The 14,892-nt window shown below is 69.6% G+C and overlaps 2 protein-coding genes across 3 annotated transcripts in view; both read right to left on the bottom strand.

The window, feature by feature from the left end:
• The window catches only part of LSP1 (lymphocyte specific protein 1), a 29,050-nt gene extending 28,567 nt beyond the window's left edge, over positions 1–483 (bottom strand). Inside the window, exon 1 of the mRNA XM_062195656.1 lies at positions 401–483. Coding sequence (XP_062051640.1) covers positions 401–468 — 68 coding nt within the window. The 5' untranslated portion in view covers positions 469–483. The remainder of the gene's footprint in view (positions 1–400) is intronic.
• A 6,230-nt stretch (positions 484–6,713) lies between these two features.
• Positions 6,714–12,482, bottom strand: LOC133762758 (synaptotagmin-8-like). Of its 2 annotated transcripts, XM_062195654.1 has the most exons (13): positions 11,898–12,482; positions 11,624–11,793; positions 11,291–11,380; positions 11,058–11,216; positions 10,809–10,976; positions 10,612–10,717; positions 10,382–10,515; positions 8,270–8,299; positions 7,629–7,670; positions 7,417–7,545; positions 7,246–7,335; positions 6,978–7,154; positions 6,714–6,883 (listed from the first exon to the last, which is right to left on the bottom strand). In XM_062195654.1, exons 1-13 carry the CDS (start codon positions 11,992–11,994, stop codon positions 6,788–6,790), a joined length of 1,488 nt encoding a protein of 495 aa, XP_062051638.1. In that variant the 5' UTR covers positions 11,995–12,482; the 3' UTR covers positions 6,714–6,787. The 2 variants fall into 2 exon arrangements, with proteins under 2 accessions (XP_062051638.1, XP_062051639.1); XM_062195655.1 differs by lacking the exons at positions 6,714–6,883; positions 6,978–7,154; positions 7,246–7,335; ... (1 more) ...; positions 7,629–7,670; positions 8,270–8,299 and adding an exon at positions 9,958–10,253 and having other exon boundaries at positions 11,898–12,479.
• Positions 12,483–14,892: the final 2,410 nt, after the last annotated feature.

Consider the following 14,892-nt stretch of genomic DNA (forward strand, 5'->3'; position numbering starts at 1 on the left):
CCGAGGGGACCTACAGCCCTGGGCGACCCCACCCAGCCAGCAGCCAACCGAGCACCTGGGCGGCCACAGGCACTGGCAGGGCAGCAGCTGGGGGCCTGGGGGGGGGGGTGGCTCGAGGCAGGGCAGCCCCTCAGGGTGGGTGCCCAGGGTTCTGGCCCAGCGCTCTGGCCCCACCCTCTGCCTGCCCACGGCCCACACCCTAGGCCGCATTGTCCGTGCCCCTGTCTTGTCCTGGAACCCACAAGCTTACGGGGGGAGCCCAGGCTCCCCCAGCAGGACCAGGCAGCAGAGGCAGACGAAAGAGACACCCATTCCCACGGTGACCAGGGGGTCCCGGGAAGACCCTGCCCACGCCCCGCGCTCCCTCCCCTGCACGCCGCCCGCGGCCGTGCACCCTCACCCAGCCGTCTCCTCCTCCAGCAGGTCCTCTCGCTCCTCGGAGCCCGGGGCGCTGGGAGCCTGCGCCATGGCCGGGGTCCTGCTGGGTGTGCGTGCCTGTGAGCGGCGGCTCTAGGTGCTTCCTGGGGTGGAGGCCCCGGGCCCCCTGAGCTGGGTTTCACTTCCGCCTTCCGGCTGCAGGTTGAGGTTTGGAAGCTCTTAGGGCCTGGGCTGGGGGTGTTGTGTTGTATTCTGTTGCTGCAAGAAGAGGAAAGGAAAAAAAAAAACAACCCGAGAAACCCAACCACGGGCCAGGAAGTGTGAAGCAAGTGGCAAGGGCCAGAGGTGATGGGAGGGGCCGCGTCCCACAGCCCGGCCCGGCACCCCGCGAGCCCCCTGGGGCCCTGCCCGCTGGCCAGCGGCTCATTCTGCCCGGCACCACCGGCTGGGTCCCCACCAGGCTTCAGCCTCCTCGCTGGAGCTCCCCACTTCCCAGCCACCGCCTCCAGCACCCGCCTGGGCCTCACTGGGGCCGCCCACGTACTGTCTTCTATAATGGGATTCATGGACTGATGTGTTTGAAAGGCACACCAAGAGGTCAGAGAGAGAGGGAGAGAAAGGTCTTCCATCCGCTGGTTCACTCCCCAGATGGCTGCACCGGTCAGGGCTGGGCCAGGCTGAAGCCAGGAGCCAGGAGCTTCCTCTGGGTCTCCCATGCGGGTGCAGGGGCCCAAGGACTGCTTTCCTAGGCCACAGCAGAGAGCTGGATGGGAAGTGGAGCAGCCGGGACTTGAACCGGTGCCCATGTGGGCTGCAGGTGCTGCACAGTGCAGCCCAGGCCTCCCGCACCCCACAGTCCCACGTTCTTGCTCTTCCCAGCTGTTGGGTGTCAACCTCCTCTCTGTCCCTCCCCCTGCACCCGCTTCCTCTCACCCTCGGCCCCCTGGGCTGGTAGGGCCACCAGGCTCCGAGGCAGGGACAGAGGGACTATCCAGGCTGCTGGGACGGCCACACAGGGACCCGGGTCCGTGAGCAGTGCTGAGCGGCTATGGGAGGGGACAGACAGCAAAGCCGGGGTACAGATGTGATCTGTGGTGGTGCTGGGGCTGTGCCTTCCCCTCCCTGGGGGGACGAGGGCTGCTCAGGGCCCCGCCTCTGGCCTGCAGTGAGGTCAGGTCCCAGCTCCTGGCCAGGAACTGGAGGGCCCTCCGCACAAGAGGCAGTGGGGGGCCGGGGTCCCTGCCGTCTGCCCCCTGCTGCCTACAGGGGCCTGAGAGAAATGCAAATACGGGGCCTTGGCCCAGCCCAGCAACAGAGGGGCCCGCGGAGGCGACCGGGCAGCTCTGCAGGACAGCAGTGTCCAGTGGCCGCTGAAATCCCCAGGAGAGGAGCTCGGACCCCAGATGCAGCAGCGCTGGGAGGTGGCGCCCTGACTGGCTCTGTGTCTGCGCTCGGGCTGCAGGGCATCATGGGAGAACTGTCTGTCTCTCCGGCATTTAACAGAGAAGCAGTGTCTGAACACTTTTTTTTTTTTTTGACAGATAGACTTAGACAGTGAGAGAGAGAGAGAGAGAGAGAAAGGTCTTCCTTCCGTTGGTTCACCCCCCAAATGGCCGCTACAGCCGGCGCTGCACCTATTTGAAGCCAGGAGCCGAGTGCTTCCTCCTGGTCTCCCATGCGGGTGCAGGGCCCAAGCACTTGGGCCATCCTCCACTGCCTTCCCGGGCCACAGCAGAGAGCTGGCCTGGAAGAGGAGCAGCCAGGACTAGAACCCGGCACCCATATGGGATGCTGGTGCTGCAGGCGGAGGATTAACCAAGTGAGCCACGGTGCCGGCCCCTCTGAACAGATTTTCTAACAAGTACAAAATCTGATGTTTCAATAGAGGATCATCGGACAACCAGAACACAGACACACGCACACAGACACACGCATGTACACACACAGACACACGCATGTACACAGACACACGCAGGTACACACAGACACACGCATGTACACACAGAGACACACACATGTACACAGACACACACATGTACACACATACAGACACACAGAGACACACGCATGTACACGCACACAGACACACGCATGTACACACATACACACTCATGTACACACATACAGACACACGCACACAGACACACACACGCACACAGACACACACATGTACACGCACACAGACACACGCATGTACACACATACAGACATACGCACACAGACACACACACACACATGTACACACATACAGACACACGCACACACATGCTCAAGCTCTCCAAGTGGCCTGGCGGAGGCTCCTCCTGGGGGGCTGGACTGGAAACGAAACCTCACCGTGAACCCAGGGCTTCCCCACCTCACCAGTCCTCACTCCGACCCCTGGTGCAGACGGCTTCACAGAGCCCTGGGGGGAGGGATGGGGGGAGAGGGAGAGAGAGAGAGAGAGAGAGGGAGCTCAATCTGCTGTTTCTCTCCCCAGATGCCTGCAACGGCTGGTCCCGGGTGGGGCAGAACCAGGAGCCGGGAGCTGCAGCCAGGTCTCCCGTGCGGGCAGCAGGGGCCCAGCACCGAGCCCTCACCCCTGCCCCCGGGTGTGCACCGGCTGGGAGCTGGGCTCAGGAGCCCCGAGGCCTTGGAGGCAGGAGGCCAAGTTGTAGCCACCGCCCGTCCCCGCACCGTCCTGGCCTGCGGGGCTCCGACTCGCCCTCTCCATGCCTGGCACCCCTACCATGCTGCCCAGAGACAGGACGCCCCTGGTTCAAGTCCTGGCTCCTCCACTGCCAATCGCCCTGGGAAGCAGCAGGTGCCTGCCGTGCCGCTGCTTCTCTGGCCCCCCGGGGGACGACCCCAGCCCCAGGCCCTCCCCAGAGGCTGAGCAGAGGCGGGCCTCAGAGCCAGGGGCCGTGCAAACCTCCATTCTCCAGACTTCCCGTCACGGACTGAGGCCTGTGCCTGCCCTGACCCACCCCTGTGGCCCCGCCTGGTGTGGGCATGGCGGGCACGGGGTCTAGGTGGACCCAGCCTGGGGAAGGGGCGTCTCCCCTCCAACTTTCCCACCCCCCAGGCCTGGGGCAGAGCCTGGTTCCTCCTGTTGGGGCTGAGTCATGTCCCTCACCGTGGTTCTGTTTGGAATCAGGGTCACTTTGCACCTGCTCTGTCTGCAGGTCGTCCAGGTGGGTGTCCGGGGCAGCCGGGCCTCAGGCCAAGAGTCGTGCGTGCCCCGTGCGTCTCCAGGGCCTCCAGGGCTTGGGTGCATGGGTCCCTTGGGGAGGGTCCTGCTACAGTGACAGCCAGGGACGTGATGGGCGCTGTGGGGGGAATGGAAGAGAGAGCTAGACAGTGGTCAGGCCAGTAAGGACAGTGATGGCATCTAGGCAGTGGAAGAGGGACCCGGAGGTGGGAACAGGCTTAGCCAAGGAGGCAGGGACCCCGCACGTGGAGCTATGATGGACGGACACGAGTCCCCAAGGCTGAGCGACGGGGACGGGGTGTGAGGCTCTGGGGCCTTGTGGGGCTGGAGGTGAGGCCCAGATGGTGGGGCTGGGCCGGGCACCCCCTGGGCACCTGGCCCAGCCTGCCATGGTCCTGGGGGTGGTGCTGCTGGGGGCAGCTGGGGGCCAGGGGATCCCGAGTGGATGGAGGAATGGGCTCTGGAGAGGGGAGGCAGGGGTGGTTGGTAGGAGGGACCTCGAGGTGGACTTTGCAAGGGTGGGGCGGGGTGGGGGTCTTGGAGGAGGACACTGTCTTCATGGGCCAGGCGGTCCCCAGGCCCAAGGCTTGGAGTCAGGGCAGGGTCGTTGGCCATGAGAGGGAAGGTGAGGTGCAGGTGGGGGTGACAGGGACGGGGGGGACTCCAGGTTACTGAAGAGCTTCAAGAGCCCAGGAGCTGGGGTCCCCGCCCCCGACTGGTCACCGCTTGCTTTGTCCCTCGCTCTCCGCCTGCCTCTCTCAGCCTCTGTGTCTCTCTCCGTCTCTCTGTCCAGGCCTCTCCCTCTGCCATCTCCTCCCTCCACTCCCCAGGACTTCACAGCTCTTCTCCCCAACACTGCAGGTGCCACCCGACATTACAGGTGACACCCCAACACCTCAGGTGCCACCCCAACACCTCATCACCACCCCAACCCTGCAGGTGACACCCGACACTGCAGGTGACACCCCGACACTGCAGGCACCACCCCAACACCTCATCACCACCCCAACATTGCAGGTGACACCCAACACTGCAGGTGCCACCCGACACCTCAGGTGCCACCCCAACACTGCAGGTGCCACCCGACCCTGCAGGCGCCACCCCGACCCTGCAGGCGCCACCCCGACACCTCAGGTGACATCCTGACCCTGCAGGCACCACCCCGATACTGCAGGCGCCACCCCGACACACCCCTGGCCTCTGTCCCCATGACCTCCTTTAGCTTTATCTCATCCCTGCTCTGACCACTGCCAGCTTTCTGGCGGAACGGGGCGCTCCGGCCAGCCTGTGCACTTCCCGCCCAGCCTGGGCAGCGTTGGCGCCTCCAAGGAGCCCAGGGCGCCCTGGCCGGGGATGGTGGCAGAGGCCCAGCCCTGCACCCAGGTGTCCCCACCCCCAGGGTGTCAAAGGGGCTCAGGCACCCAGAACACATAGCCCGAAACACTGCGCAGGTCACACCTGCTGCCCAGCTCCCCTGCGCCCCTCGCCGGCGTCCAGCAGCCTCGATTTCCAGAGTAAGGTCCTGCGGGCTCCCTCCCCCGCCCCCCGGGCACAGTGAGGGTCACCTGGGGCCCCTTGTGGCTGCGGCCTCCTCCCCAGCCCCTGGCCTCACCCACAGCCCCTCTGTCCCACCCACAGGTGCACCCAGGCCTCACTGCCCACGACGTCCCAATCAGCTGTCCGCAGCTCCCTGTGTGTCCCCCAGGACTTCCAGGGCCCCAGACCCAGCAGCCCCAAAGCAAAGGCCCTCCTCCCCTCAAAACTCCAGCTTCTCTGGGCTCTTCCGCCAGCCTCCACCCCTGCCTCTCCCGCCAGGGGACCACGGTGCGCCTGCCTCACTGCCCCCTCCAGCCGTGCCCCTCACGGCTTGTTATCCAGAGATCTTTCTAGAATGCAGGCCAGTGAGGGCAGCCACCAGCCAGGCTGACTGGGTCCTCCCGACAGCTGGGGGGGGTGGTGGCAGGGGCAGGCAGGGAGTGAACCAGCCAGGGCGGCCGGGCTTTGATGGGCATGGGCCTCTAGGACCTCATTCATTCCCTCATTCCCCAAAACTGACATCAGCCTAGGGGCTCCCGCACGGACCCCCACCCTGGCTCATCACAGCTGAGCGAGGGGCTCCCCGGAGGCTCAGGGCAGGGGCTCCCGCACGGACCCCCACCCTGCTCGGACCCCCACCCTGGCTCATCACAGCTGAGCGAGGGGCTCCCCAGAGGCTCAGGGCAGGGGCTCCCGCACGGACCCCCACCCTGCTCGGACCCCCACCCTGGCTCATCACAGCTGAGCGAGGGGCTCCCCGGAGGCTCAGGGCAGGGGCTCCCAGGCCTGTGGGGGCTCTGCTGCCAGCAGGGGCAGAGCAGACCCCTGCTCTGGGGGGGGCGGCTGGGGGGCCCTGGTATCAGGTCCTGGAGGGGCCCAAGGCTGACCAGGCCAGTCCTGGGGCTCCAGTGGGCAAGGCAGGGCACTCGACGGACAGCCTTCCCTCCCTGGGCGCGGCCACCGTGCTGGGACCAGCTGCGTGATCGCACAGAGGGGCTGAGGCAGTCCCTGTGGGGACCACGTGCTGGGCGGCAGCAGGGGCCTGGGGCCCTGGCCGAGTGCGATGAGACAGGAGTGCGCCCAGCCGTGCAGCCACCCCGGCGTGGCCGCCAGTCTCAGGCGTGGGAGCACCTGAGGTCAGAGGTCGAGAACCCCCCACCCCGGCCCCACTCCGAGGCCACGCCCTGAGACGGCCCAGGTCTCCACGTCCCTGGTGCGTGGTGGGGAGGGCCCCAGACGAGAGTCCTGGCTGCAGGCACCGGGCAGCCCCTCGGCCCCCTACTCAGGAACACGGGGCCCCCAGAGCAAGGCGGCCGGAGCTGCCCAGGGCACCACCTGGACTCCCACAGGGGCGCGGTCTCTGCGGCCCAGCGCAGGGCCTTCGGATGACCCCTGAAGGGCCGGAGGGGTTCACGTGGGGACCCCTGCTCAGACACCTGTGCCCTCTCCCCGGCCCTGCAGTGTTGCTGGGGGCGTCCACGGGGAGCCTGGGACCACGCCCCACCCCCGGAAGCAGCCCCCACTCTGCAGGGTCCTGCGAGGTGGGGAGGGGGGCTGCAGACGAGCAAGGGGGCTGGGGCAGACGCTGACCAGAGCAGACATGGGGGCAGGACTCCTTTATTGAGCACTGAGACGAGGTGGGGGGACCCCCGGAGCCCCCTCCCCAGCCCCGGCGCGGGCGGCCTAGGACTCGGACTCGAACATCTTCTTGCGGCCCTCCATGCCGGACTTCTCCTCGATGTTCTTCCTCCAGTCGCCCACGTCGCGCAGGTCCCGCTCCTGGGGGCGGGTGGGCAGGCAGACAGGTGCAGTGGGAGAGGGCTCGGGCCAGCGCCCACCCCGCCCCGCCCCGCCCCGCCCCCGCGGCGCTCACCTTCTCTGTGTCCTCCTTCTTCACCTGCTTCAGGTTGGCCCGCAGGTCCATGCACACCTTGTGCTTGGAGCCCAGCAGGGCCTTGAGCATGGCGTCGGCCGACATGCGCACGCGCCGCAGTGGGGGCCTCTTGAACTTGCCCCGCAGGTCGAACAGCTTCTGGTTCATGTCCTCCAGCTGCCGGCGGGCGCAGACGGGCGCAGGTGGGCGCAGGTGGGCGGCTGCGGCCCCGCCCCACGCCCCTCCCGCCCCCTGCCCGGGTCCTCACCTCCTTGCTGCTCTTCTGCACCTTGATCTCCATGTCGTACTTCTCCTCCTCGGCTGCGTCGATCTTGGCGTGCAGCTGCTTGCAAAGCTCCTGGGGGCGGGCGGCGGGCGTGGGTGGGCGGCGGCCTCAGCGGGAGCCCCGCCCATCAGGCCACCGCGCTGGGGTCCCTACCTGCACCTCGGCCATGGAGCCGGGGAGGCTCAGGGGCGGGCAGTGCTCGGCCAGGTAGTTCTGCTTCTCGGCCTCGCGGCGGCCCTCCTCCTTCTCCAGCTCGGTGGCCGCGATCTGCAGCATCACACTCTGCGGGGGGCGGGGGGGGTGAGCTCTGTCCTGGCGGAGACCCCCCCGCGGGCCGCCCCACCCCCTCCCGGACCCCCTCCTACCTTCAGGTGCTGCCGCCGGGCCGTGATGGCCCTGTTGCGTTTCTGCAGGGGAGAACGGAGGTCAGAGCCGGGCCTGGGGGACCCCACGCCCTTCCTGCCCAGGACCCTGCTCCAGGGGCACGGGGCTGCATGGTGGGTGCCACTGGGCTGGATGGGCCGGGCTGGGGGAGGGGGAGGCCGGGTGCAGAGGTCAGAAAGAAGAAGTGATTCCCGGCGGGGAGGCCGCGTCTGCACTTCCCCCGCCCCACGAGGCCCCCAGCAGCCACTTCCTCTCTTTCATCAGCATCTGGGGGCTGGGGGGGCTGGGGGGGCTGGGGCGGGGTGTGTGTGTGCTGGGCGTCTCCTCTGGGCCTCCAGGGCCCTGCAGCTCTGACCCCTGAGCAGCCCCGAGGGTGACAGGGGCGCGGGCCCTTGCCTCCACACTTCTGGTCCCTAAGGTACTCACCTCTTCACTGTGCAGGAGGAAGAGGGGAGAAGAGAGAGAGGTTAGATTGCGGCTGGGGGAGCAGTGACAGGTGCGGCGGGGCAGGTGGGGAGGGGGCGGTGGCTGAGGAGGGCAGGGGAGCTGCTGGGGGGGCCGGGACCCCCGCAGGGCGAGGGGAAGGCAGGGCAGCGGGGACCCCGGGCTGGGCACCACTTACTCTCCCATGCTGAGGTTTGGAGCTCAGAGCCTGTGGGGACAGAAAGAGGGGTCAGGGCCTGGCCCCACCCAACGCCGGCCTGGCAGGGCCGGGGGGCGCAGGTCTCATAGTCCCACTCCCAAGGGGTGATGTCTCAGGACTCCCGCCCACCCCGGGGCGAGGACTCGCTCCCAGAATGCCCTGGGCAGGGCCTGAGGCACTGCAGCTGTCCCCCGGGGGGGACGGGCCAGCGCAGGTGGCTGCCCGGACTTCTGGTTATTTTTAACTCTGCTCCTTTGGCATGCGGGAGGACCCTCCCCGGTGTGGCCCCGGGCGCAGGCCCTGGGGTCGTGGGACCCATCCACTGCCCTCCCGGGGGTCCTGAGCGTGCAGGCCTGGTCCCCTGCCGTCGGTGCAGGCCCTTGGCCTGGTCCTCGCCATCTCCCCCGGCAGCTGCCCCTGCTCTGCTCTCCTGGCTCTTCGGCAGCCCCCAGCCCCAGGCCCCCTGCCCCGGGGAAGCCCTGCGGGCCGCTCACGGGGCAGTGCCCTGTCCGCGGGCCTCGAAGCCGGGCCCAGCCTCACCTAACGTCGGGGACCAGGGCTGGGAGCGAGGTCGTGCTGGCTGTGGCAAGTTGGGCTGGTGGGCCCCCGGGAGGCTATAAATGCCCTCCCCCGGGCTGGGCCCCTGCTCGGAAAGGAGACTGCGTCTTCCCTAGACCAATGGGGGCACACGGAGCCCAGAGACCTCCCCACGGCCCAGCCCAGGCCGCCGCCGGCCGCGTGCTGCTAGCCCGTCCAAGAAGTCTTGGGTATGCGTGGGGGGGGGGGGGGGGAGGCCACTCGGGTTGTTCTATTTAGGGCTCGGTGACAGGGTCGAGATGCCTTCCTGATCCTTGCAAGGAGCCCGAGAGGACAGCGGCCCGGGACCGCGGTGGCCGGGGACCGCGGCGGCCGGCTCTGCCTGCGGGCCTCGGGGCTCCCCGCGAAGCCTTGGCCAGGTGGTGTGAAACTGTGCTCCTGCCGGCCCCCCAGCCTCCCCCAGCCAGGCCCACCTCCCACTGGCCCCTGCTGTGTCCTGGAGCAGGACCCACATTGGCCACATGCGCCCCTCCTGCAGGCTAAGGCCCGGGCCTCCAAGCAGCCCCAGGCAGGGAGCCGCATGAGCCTGTGTCCCCGCCGCCGGGGAGCGGGACCGGAGCGGGCGCCCTGGAGATGCGCGCGTGGTGGTGGTGGGGGGGGCTCCCAGCCTGCGCCCGCCCAGCCCGCGGGCCCCTTCACGGGGCAGAACGGCACCCCGCCCGGGAACCTCTGTGTGACCCGAGGGGCTCCAGGCTGCCTGGCTGCCCGGGCAGGCCCCGCCCTGCTGGGGCCCCACGCTTGGCCCCCGGGGCAGGCTCAGCGGCACACTGAAGGGGGCGGGTTTGGGGGCGCTGAACTTTTCCAGATGCTGGGGGATTAGGAGCACATCCGGGCTGGGGCTGGGCCCCCAAAGGCCCCTGCACGTTGCAAAGATGTCTGCTGCCCCCTGCTGCTCACACGCAGGAGGCAGAGGGGACGCCCCTCCCTCCGTGGCCGCCACCCAGGCCCCCTCCCCTCCCTACCCCCTCCCGGGGGGACTTGCAGCCCCCTCCCCCAGCCTTGAGGAGGGCAGAGCTGTGTGTCCCCCCCCACCGTGTCCCCACAGGACAGAAGCAGGACACAAAGGGGAGAGAAGGCATTTATTTAGTGGGGGGTCCCCACCCAGGGCGGAGCGGCCGAGTGCCCACAGCGCTCAGAAGCGGGGCACGGGCAGGCGCAGGCGAGGCTGTAGGCCCAGGGCCTGGTCCACCTCCCGGGCGGGCTGCAGCCGGTGCCACTGGGCCACGGGCCGCCGGGCGTGGGCCAGCATGTCGGCCCAGTGCTGCAGCGGCTGGCCGGAGGCCCGGGCACTCAGCAGCACCTTGCCCACCGGCTCCATCCGGGCCTGCGGGCCCCGGGCCCAGACGGCCAGCACCAGGTCTACGCTCTGGGCGGAGCAGGGCAGCGGGTCCGTGGAGGAGCGAGAGAGAGACAGACAGAGGAGACAGCGAGCAAGCCTGGTCAGCCGGGCCGTGCGAGGCTGCAGCCCGCCCTGCCCCTGCCCGTGCGGCCCACCTGGACCTGGCTGAGCGGCACAGGGAAGGAGAAGGCCTCATTGAAATAGGGTGCGGCCGTGCCGCTCCGGGCCGAGGTCTTCCTCCTCTTCCACTTCTTCCGGTTCAGGATGAGCTGGACCTTCACGAAGCTCTCTGTGTGGGCGAGAGGGCGCCCTGTGGCTGAGGGCCGCGCGCAGGGACCCCAGCCCTCCTTCCGCTGTGGCGGGGGCGGGGCAGCCTGGCTGTCACCTGCCAGCGCGGGGCTCAGGCCTCGGGCCTCCAGCACCACCACGGTCAGCTGGCCCGAGCCGGGCACGTAGCGGAGGGAGCAGCACAGCTCCCCGACCTGCTCAGGCTGGGGCGGCGAGAGAGAGGGGCTTCAGTCGGGCTGAGCCGCCGCCCGCCTCCCCCGCCCCGCTCCAGGCGCCGGTGGGTCAGGGCCTCACCTCGGCGCTGCCCGGCGGGCCCAGCTGGTGCCAGCGCTCCAAGACGTGCTGCAGGTCCTCATTGCCCAGCGGCAGGAGGAGCTCGCCCAGCGGCTCGTGCTCCGAGAAGCGCCGGAAGTTGAAAAGCTGCACCCGCACGGAGGCGCGGGGCAGCTCGGCCCGGGGGACCTGGGCGGTGGCAGGGCCATGAGCGGGGCGCTGCTGGCCTGGCCTGCCCGCCCGGCCCCGGCCAGCTGGGTGCAGACTCACGTGGAAGTGACAGGTTTCATCAAACACGGGGCACGGCGTGTCGTGGTGCACCCTCGTCTCGTGCCTGTGTCTGGGCTGCGTGGAGACGCTGGTGCGGGCGTAGCAGTCCACCGTGCCCGCGGCCTTCAGGGCGGCCGCCTGCCTCAGCCCCACCTTGAGCTGGGAGCCGGCAGGGTGGGCTCAGCGGAGGGGCTTCCTGGGGCTGGCCCCGCCCCCCGCCACCGGGCGCCCACCTCCTGGGCTGCAGGGTCGTACTCCAGGGAGAGCTGCAGGCGTCCCCATGGCTGCAGGCCTGACTCCAGGTCGTCCACTTCTGGCTGCACCTGCGGTGGGCAGGGGTTCCGCCCTGTGGGTCCAGGCTCTCGCCTCCCACCCAGGCCACCAGAGGGCTCAGCCATGCGAGGCCGGCCAGACCCACCCCGGGCACCGGCTGACGCCCCCACCCCCGCTCGGACCACCCTGGGGGGTGGGCTCGCCCTTGGCCTGTGCCCGAGCTGCCCCACGCCCACGAGGCCAGCCCTGGCGGTCACCCTCTCTGGATGGAGCAGGCCGGGGCCGCCGCTCACCGGGTGGGTGGTGGTGCTGCTGCGGGCACTGCCCAGGCCCACGGCCTCCTTGTCGCCCGGCTTCTTCCTGCGGCGCTGGCGGCGGCGGCAGCAGCACACGGCACAGAGGACGCAGGAGAGGACGAGGGCTCCCGCAGCGAGAGCGAGGACCACGAGTGCCCAGCGGGGCCCTGGGAGCACCGAGGGCCGAGGTGCGTCTGCGGGCAGCCACGGCCACCCCCGGCCCCGCCCGGCCCGGCCCGGCCACACTCCCCCTGGGGGTCCTGCCACTCACAGTGGATCCTGGACACGAGGTCTGGAATGAGCCCCGGCAGCGCCGTGGTGGTGCCAGCTGTGGCCGGGGCACCGGGGGGCTCCGTGGGCTGCCCCATCCTCCCACCCAGCTGTCTTGGAGGAAATGGCCAGGGGGGCCAGGTCACAGAGAGGAGTGACCCGCTGCCCCATTTGCCGGGCAGCCTGTGTGGCCAGGGACGAGGGGAGGGAGGGGCTTGGCCTTGGCCAGAGTGTGCCAGCCTGGAGGCACGGGCCGGCCCTGGCCAGCACCCCCAGCCCCAGCCCCAGCCACGCAGGCCCAGGCCATGCAGCCGGTCCCCGGAATCCCCCACAGAGTGACCCCCAACCCCTTCCAGGAAGTCCTCTCCCTCCCTGCCTGGGGTTGGGGGAGGGGGATGTCTCAGCTTAGCAGGGGCCCTAGGCCCCCGTAGGGGCAGGCACAGACGACCTGGGATGTGAGGTCGGGGGCTGGTGGGGTCGTGGGGGAGGGGAGCCGACCACTGCAGAGGGGAGTGGGAGCTGGTTTGAGCAGGCTCCCCCCGCTGAGGGCTGAGCGTGTTTTCCCGGCAGGGGGCTGGGCCAGCAGCGCCTGGGGACCAGGGCAAGGTGGGGGCAGGCAGGCCAGGGAGCGGCCGGGACATTCCTAAGCATCTGACTCAGGCTGCCCAGGCCCGCCTGCGCCTCCACGCCCGCCTGGGCCCCTCCCAGCACCCCACCTGTCCAGGGCCTGGGGTGGGAGTGAATCTGGCAGGGCTGCCCCGCCCCGTCCCGCCGACCCTGGCCCGCAGAGAGGCCTCAGCTCCTCGCAGGGGGCTGGGGGCCGCGGTGACCCCTGGCCTGGGGCAGCGCTCAGCCCACCTCCTGCAGCAGCCAGTGGCCTCTGTGCCTGGCCCCAGGAGTCTGTGACGCCTCAGGGGCCCAGGGCAGGCCACCCCACCAGGAGGGACCAGACCCCCCCACACACAATGGCTGGGGCAGAGAGGGGCCCCAAGCAATGGCAGAGACACCCACTCCCCTCCTCGGGCTCGGCTCCCAGCCTTCCAGGGCCTCAGTGTCCAGGGGAGGGGGCTGAGCCCAGAGCCCCAAACACTTGCAGACCACACCCCAGGGGTCCCGGCTCCCGCGCCCCTGTGCGGCCGGCGAGGAGGCCCAGGCCTGGTGGGCTCCCTGAACGAGGAGCATGTGGGGCCAGGGAAGGGACGCGCAGGCTGGGGCCAGCTTCCAGGCCTGCCCCTGTGCTCAGGGTCTGGGTTAATGCCCGCCACAGCCCCCTCTCCCGTGGCTGCCAGGGCCCCGTCATGGCAGCAGAGCGGTGAGGGTCACACAGGGCTGGGCCCGCGCATCTGTGGGGATTCGCTGCTGTGCTGAGCCTCGGCGTTGGTCAGCACGGGCTCGGCCTGGCACGCCTGTGCACATACCTCGGCTCTGGGGGTCTGAGAACCGGCAACGCAGGCCCGGCCAGCTTCCTGAGCCAGCCTCGTACAGGTGCCCCCTTGGATGACCCAGGAATGGCGAAGGCCAGCCCCGGGGGGCAGGTCCCTCAGGACCACCAGGTCCCTGCGGTGGTGAAGGTTCAGGCCCGCACGCAGCCACCAGGTGGCGCTGTCTGCCCCACTACTCCCACCATGGGGCAGTGTCCAGCCTGCAGGGCCCACGCCCGGGAGCCCAGTGGAACAGACCCCGAAGAGGCCACACGCGGGTGCCGAGAGGCTTTCTGGCTCCCCTGCCCCATCCCAGGGACTCTGGCTGGGGCAGCTGGGGGCAGCTGGGGGCAGCCGGTCTTGCTGGGCGAAGCCCTCCATGGGAGTCAGTGCAGTTTGCTCAGGAAAAGAAGCCTGGAAGGGGGCAGCCCCGCCCACCCCGTCCCTCCCCACCCCGTTCTGCTTGCCCTTCAACACCTGTGTGAGCCCCATCACCTCCAGGGAGCCCTCCCGGTCCCCCCAGGCAGGGGGTGGTTGGGCCCCAGAGCTGCCGCTTCTACCTGGACTTGTTGGCCCACAGGTGTCCAGGGCCACTCCCCTGGAAAGGGGTGACCACCCAGGCCTCACCTGATGCCCACTCCTCCTGCGGTCAGCCCCAGGCTGTCCTCTCGGGCCCTGGGTCCCCTGTGGCCAGTCCACCTGTGGGACAGCACTGACTCTGGTGACTGGCAGGGGGTGTGGGAGGCCGGGCTGCGGGCAGCCCCACCTCATGGCCGGAAGCCGGGCAAGTCCCCGGGGAGGAGGTCCCTCCCGAGGGCCGGGGCTCCCTCCGAGTGTCACCAGGCTGTGTGCGAGGGGGTGACAGTCCGTCTGGCTGGCCCGCAGGAGGGGCGGCGGGGGGATCTCTTTCTGGGCAGACGCCCTGCGGCTGCTACCCGAGGAACCGGGCCAGGGACAGTGGGCAGCAGGCAGGGTGGCCGCGGGACTGCCGTGGGCGGTGCAGGGCATACTCCTCCAGGGGCCACCACGGCTCCTGGGGACCACTCTGCCTGTGGCCGTGTGGCCACCTGGGCTGGCCCAGCCCCTGGGGCTCCTGGTTTCCCGTGAGCAGCGCCCCAGCCCCAGCCGTGCGGCCCATGAGCGAGGGAGCCCGGAGCTCCTGCTGCAGCCTGTGCCGCGCGGGGGCCCACAGGGCCTGCCCCCAAGCCGAGCCCCTCTCTCTTGCCCAGCCGGTCACTGCGGGTCCCTCCCCCAGGCCAGGGTGCCCGCTTATCTGCTGCTGGCAGCCGGCTGGTTAATACTTAACGGCAGAACCTGTCTCACCACCTCCAGGGGAGGCCACCCAGATTCTGCGGATACTTTGGGGGCCCCCCGCAGGTACGCTCGTGGGGACCCCTGCTGCTCCCCAGTGGCTCCAGGCGCCCACAGCAGGGGCTGCTGCTCCCGGCCATGCGGGGCAGGAGGCCGCGTGCCTCTGCACACAGCTGCCGGAGGCTGTGTGGGGGCTTTGTTCCTCCGGGGGAAGAGGGCGCCTCTGTGGCACCACCGCCTCGGGGGGTCCAGGCAGGAAGGAGA

The sequence above is a fragment of the Lepus europaeus genome, chromosome 7 (assembly GCF_033115175.1).
Source record: "Lepus europaeus isolate LE1 chromosome 7, mLepTim1.pri, whole genome shotgun sequence".
Classification (NCBI taxonomy): domain Eukaryota; kingdom Metazoa; phylum Chordata; class Mammalia; order Lagomorpha; family Leporidae; genus Lepus; species Lepus europaeus.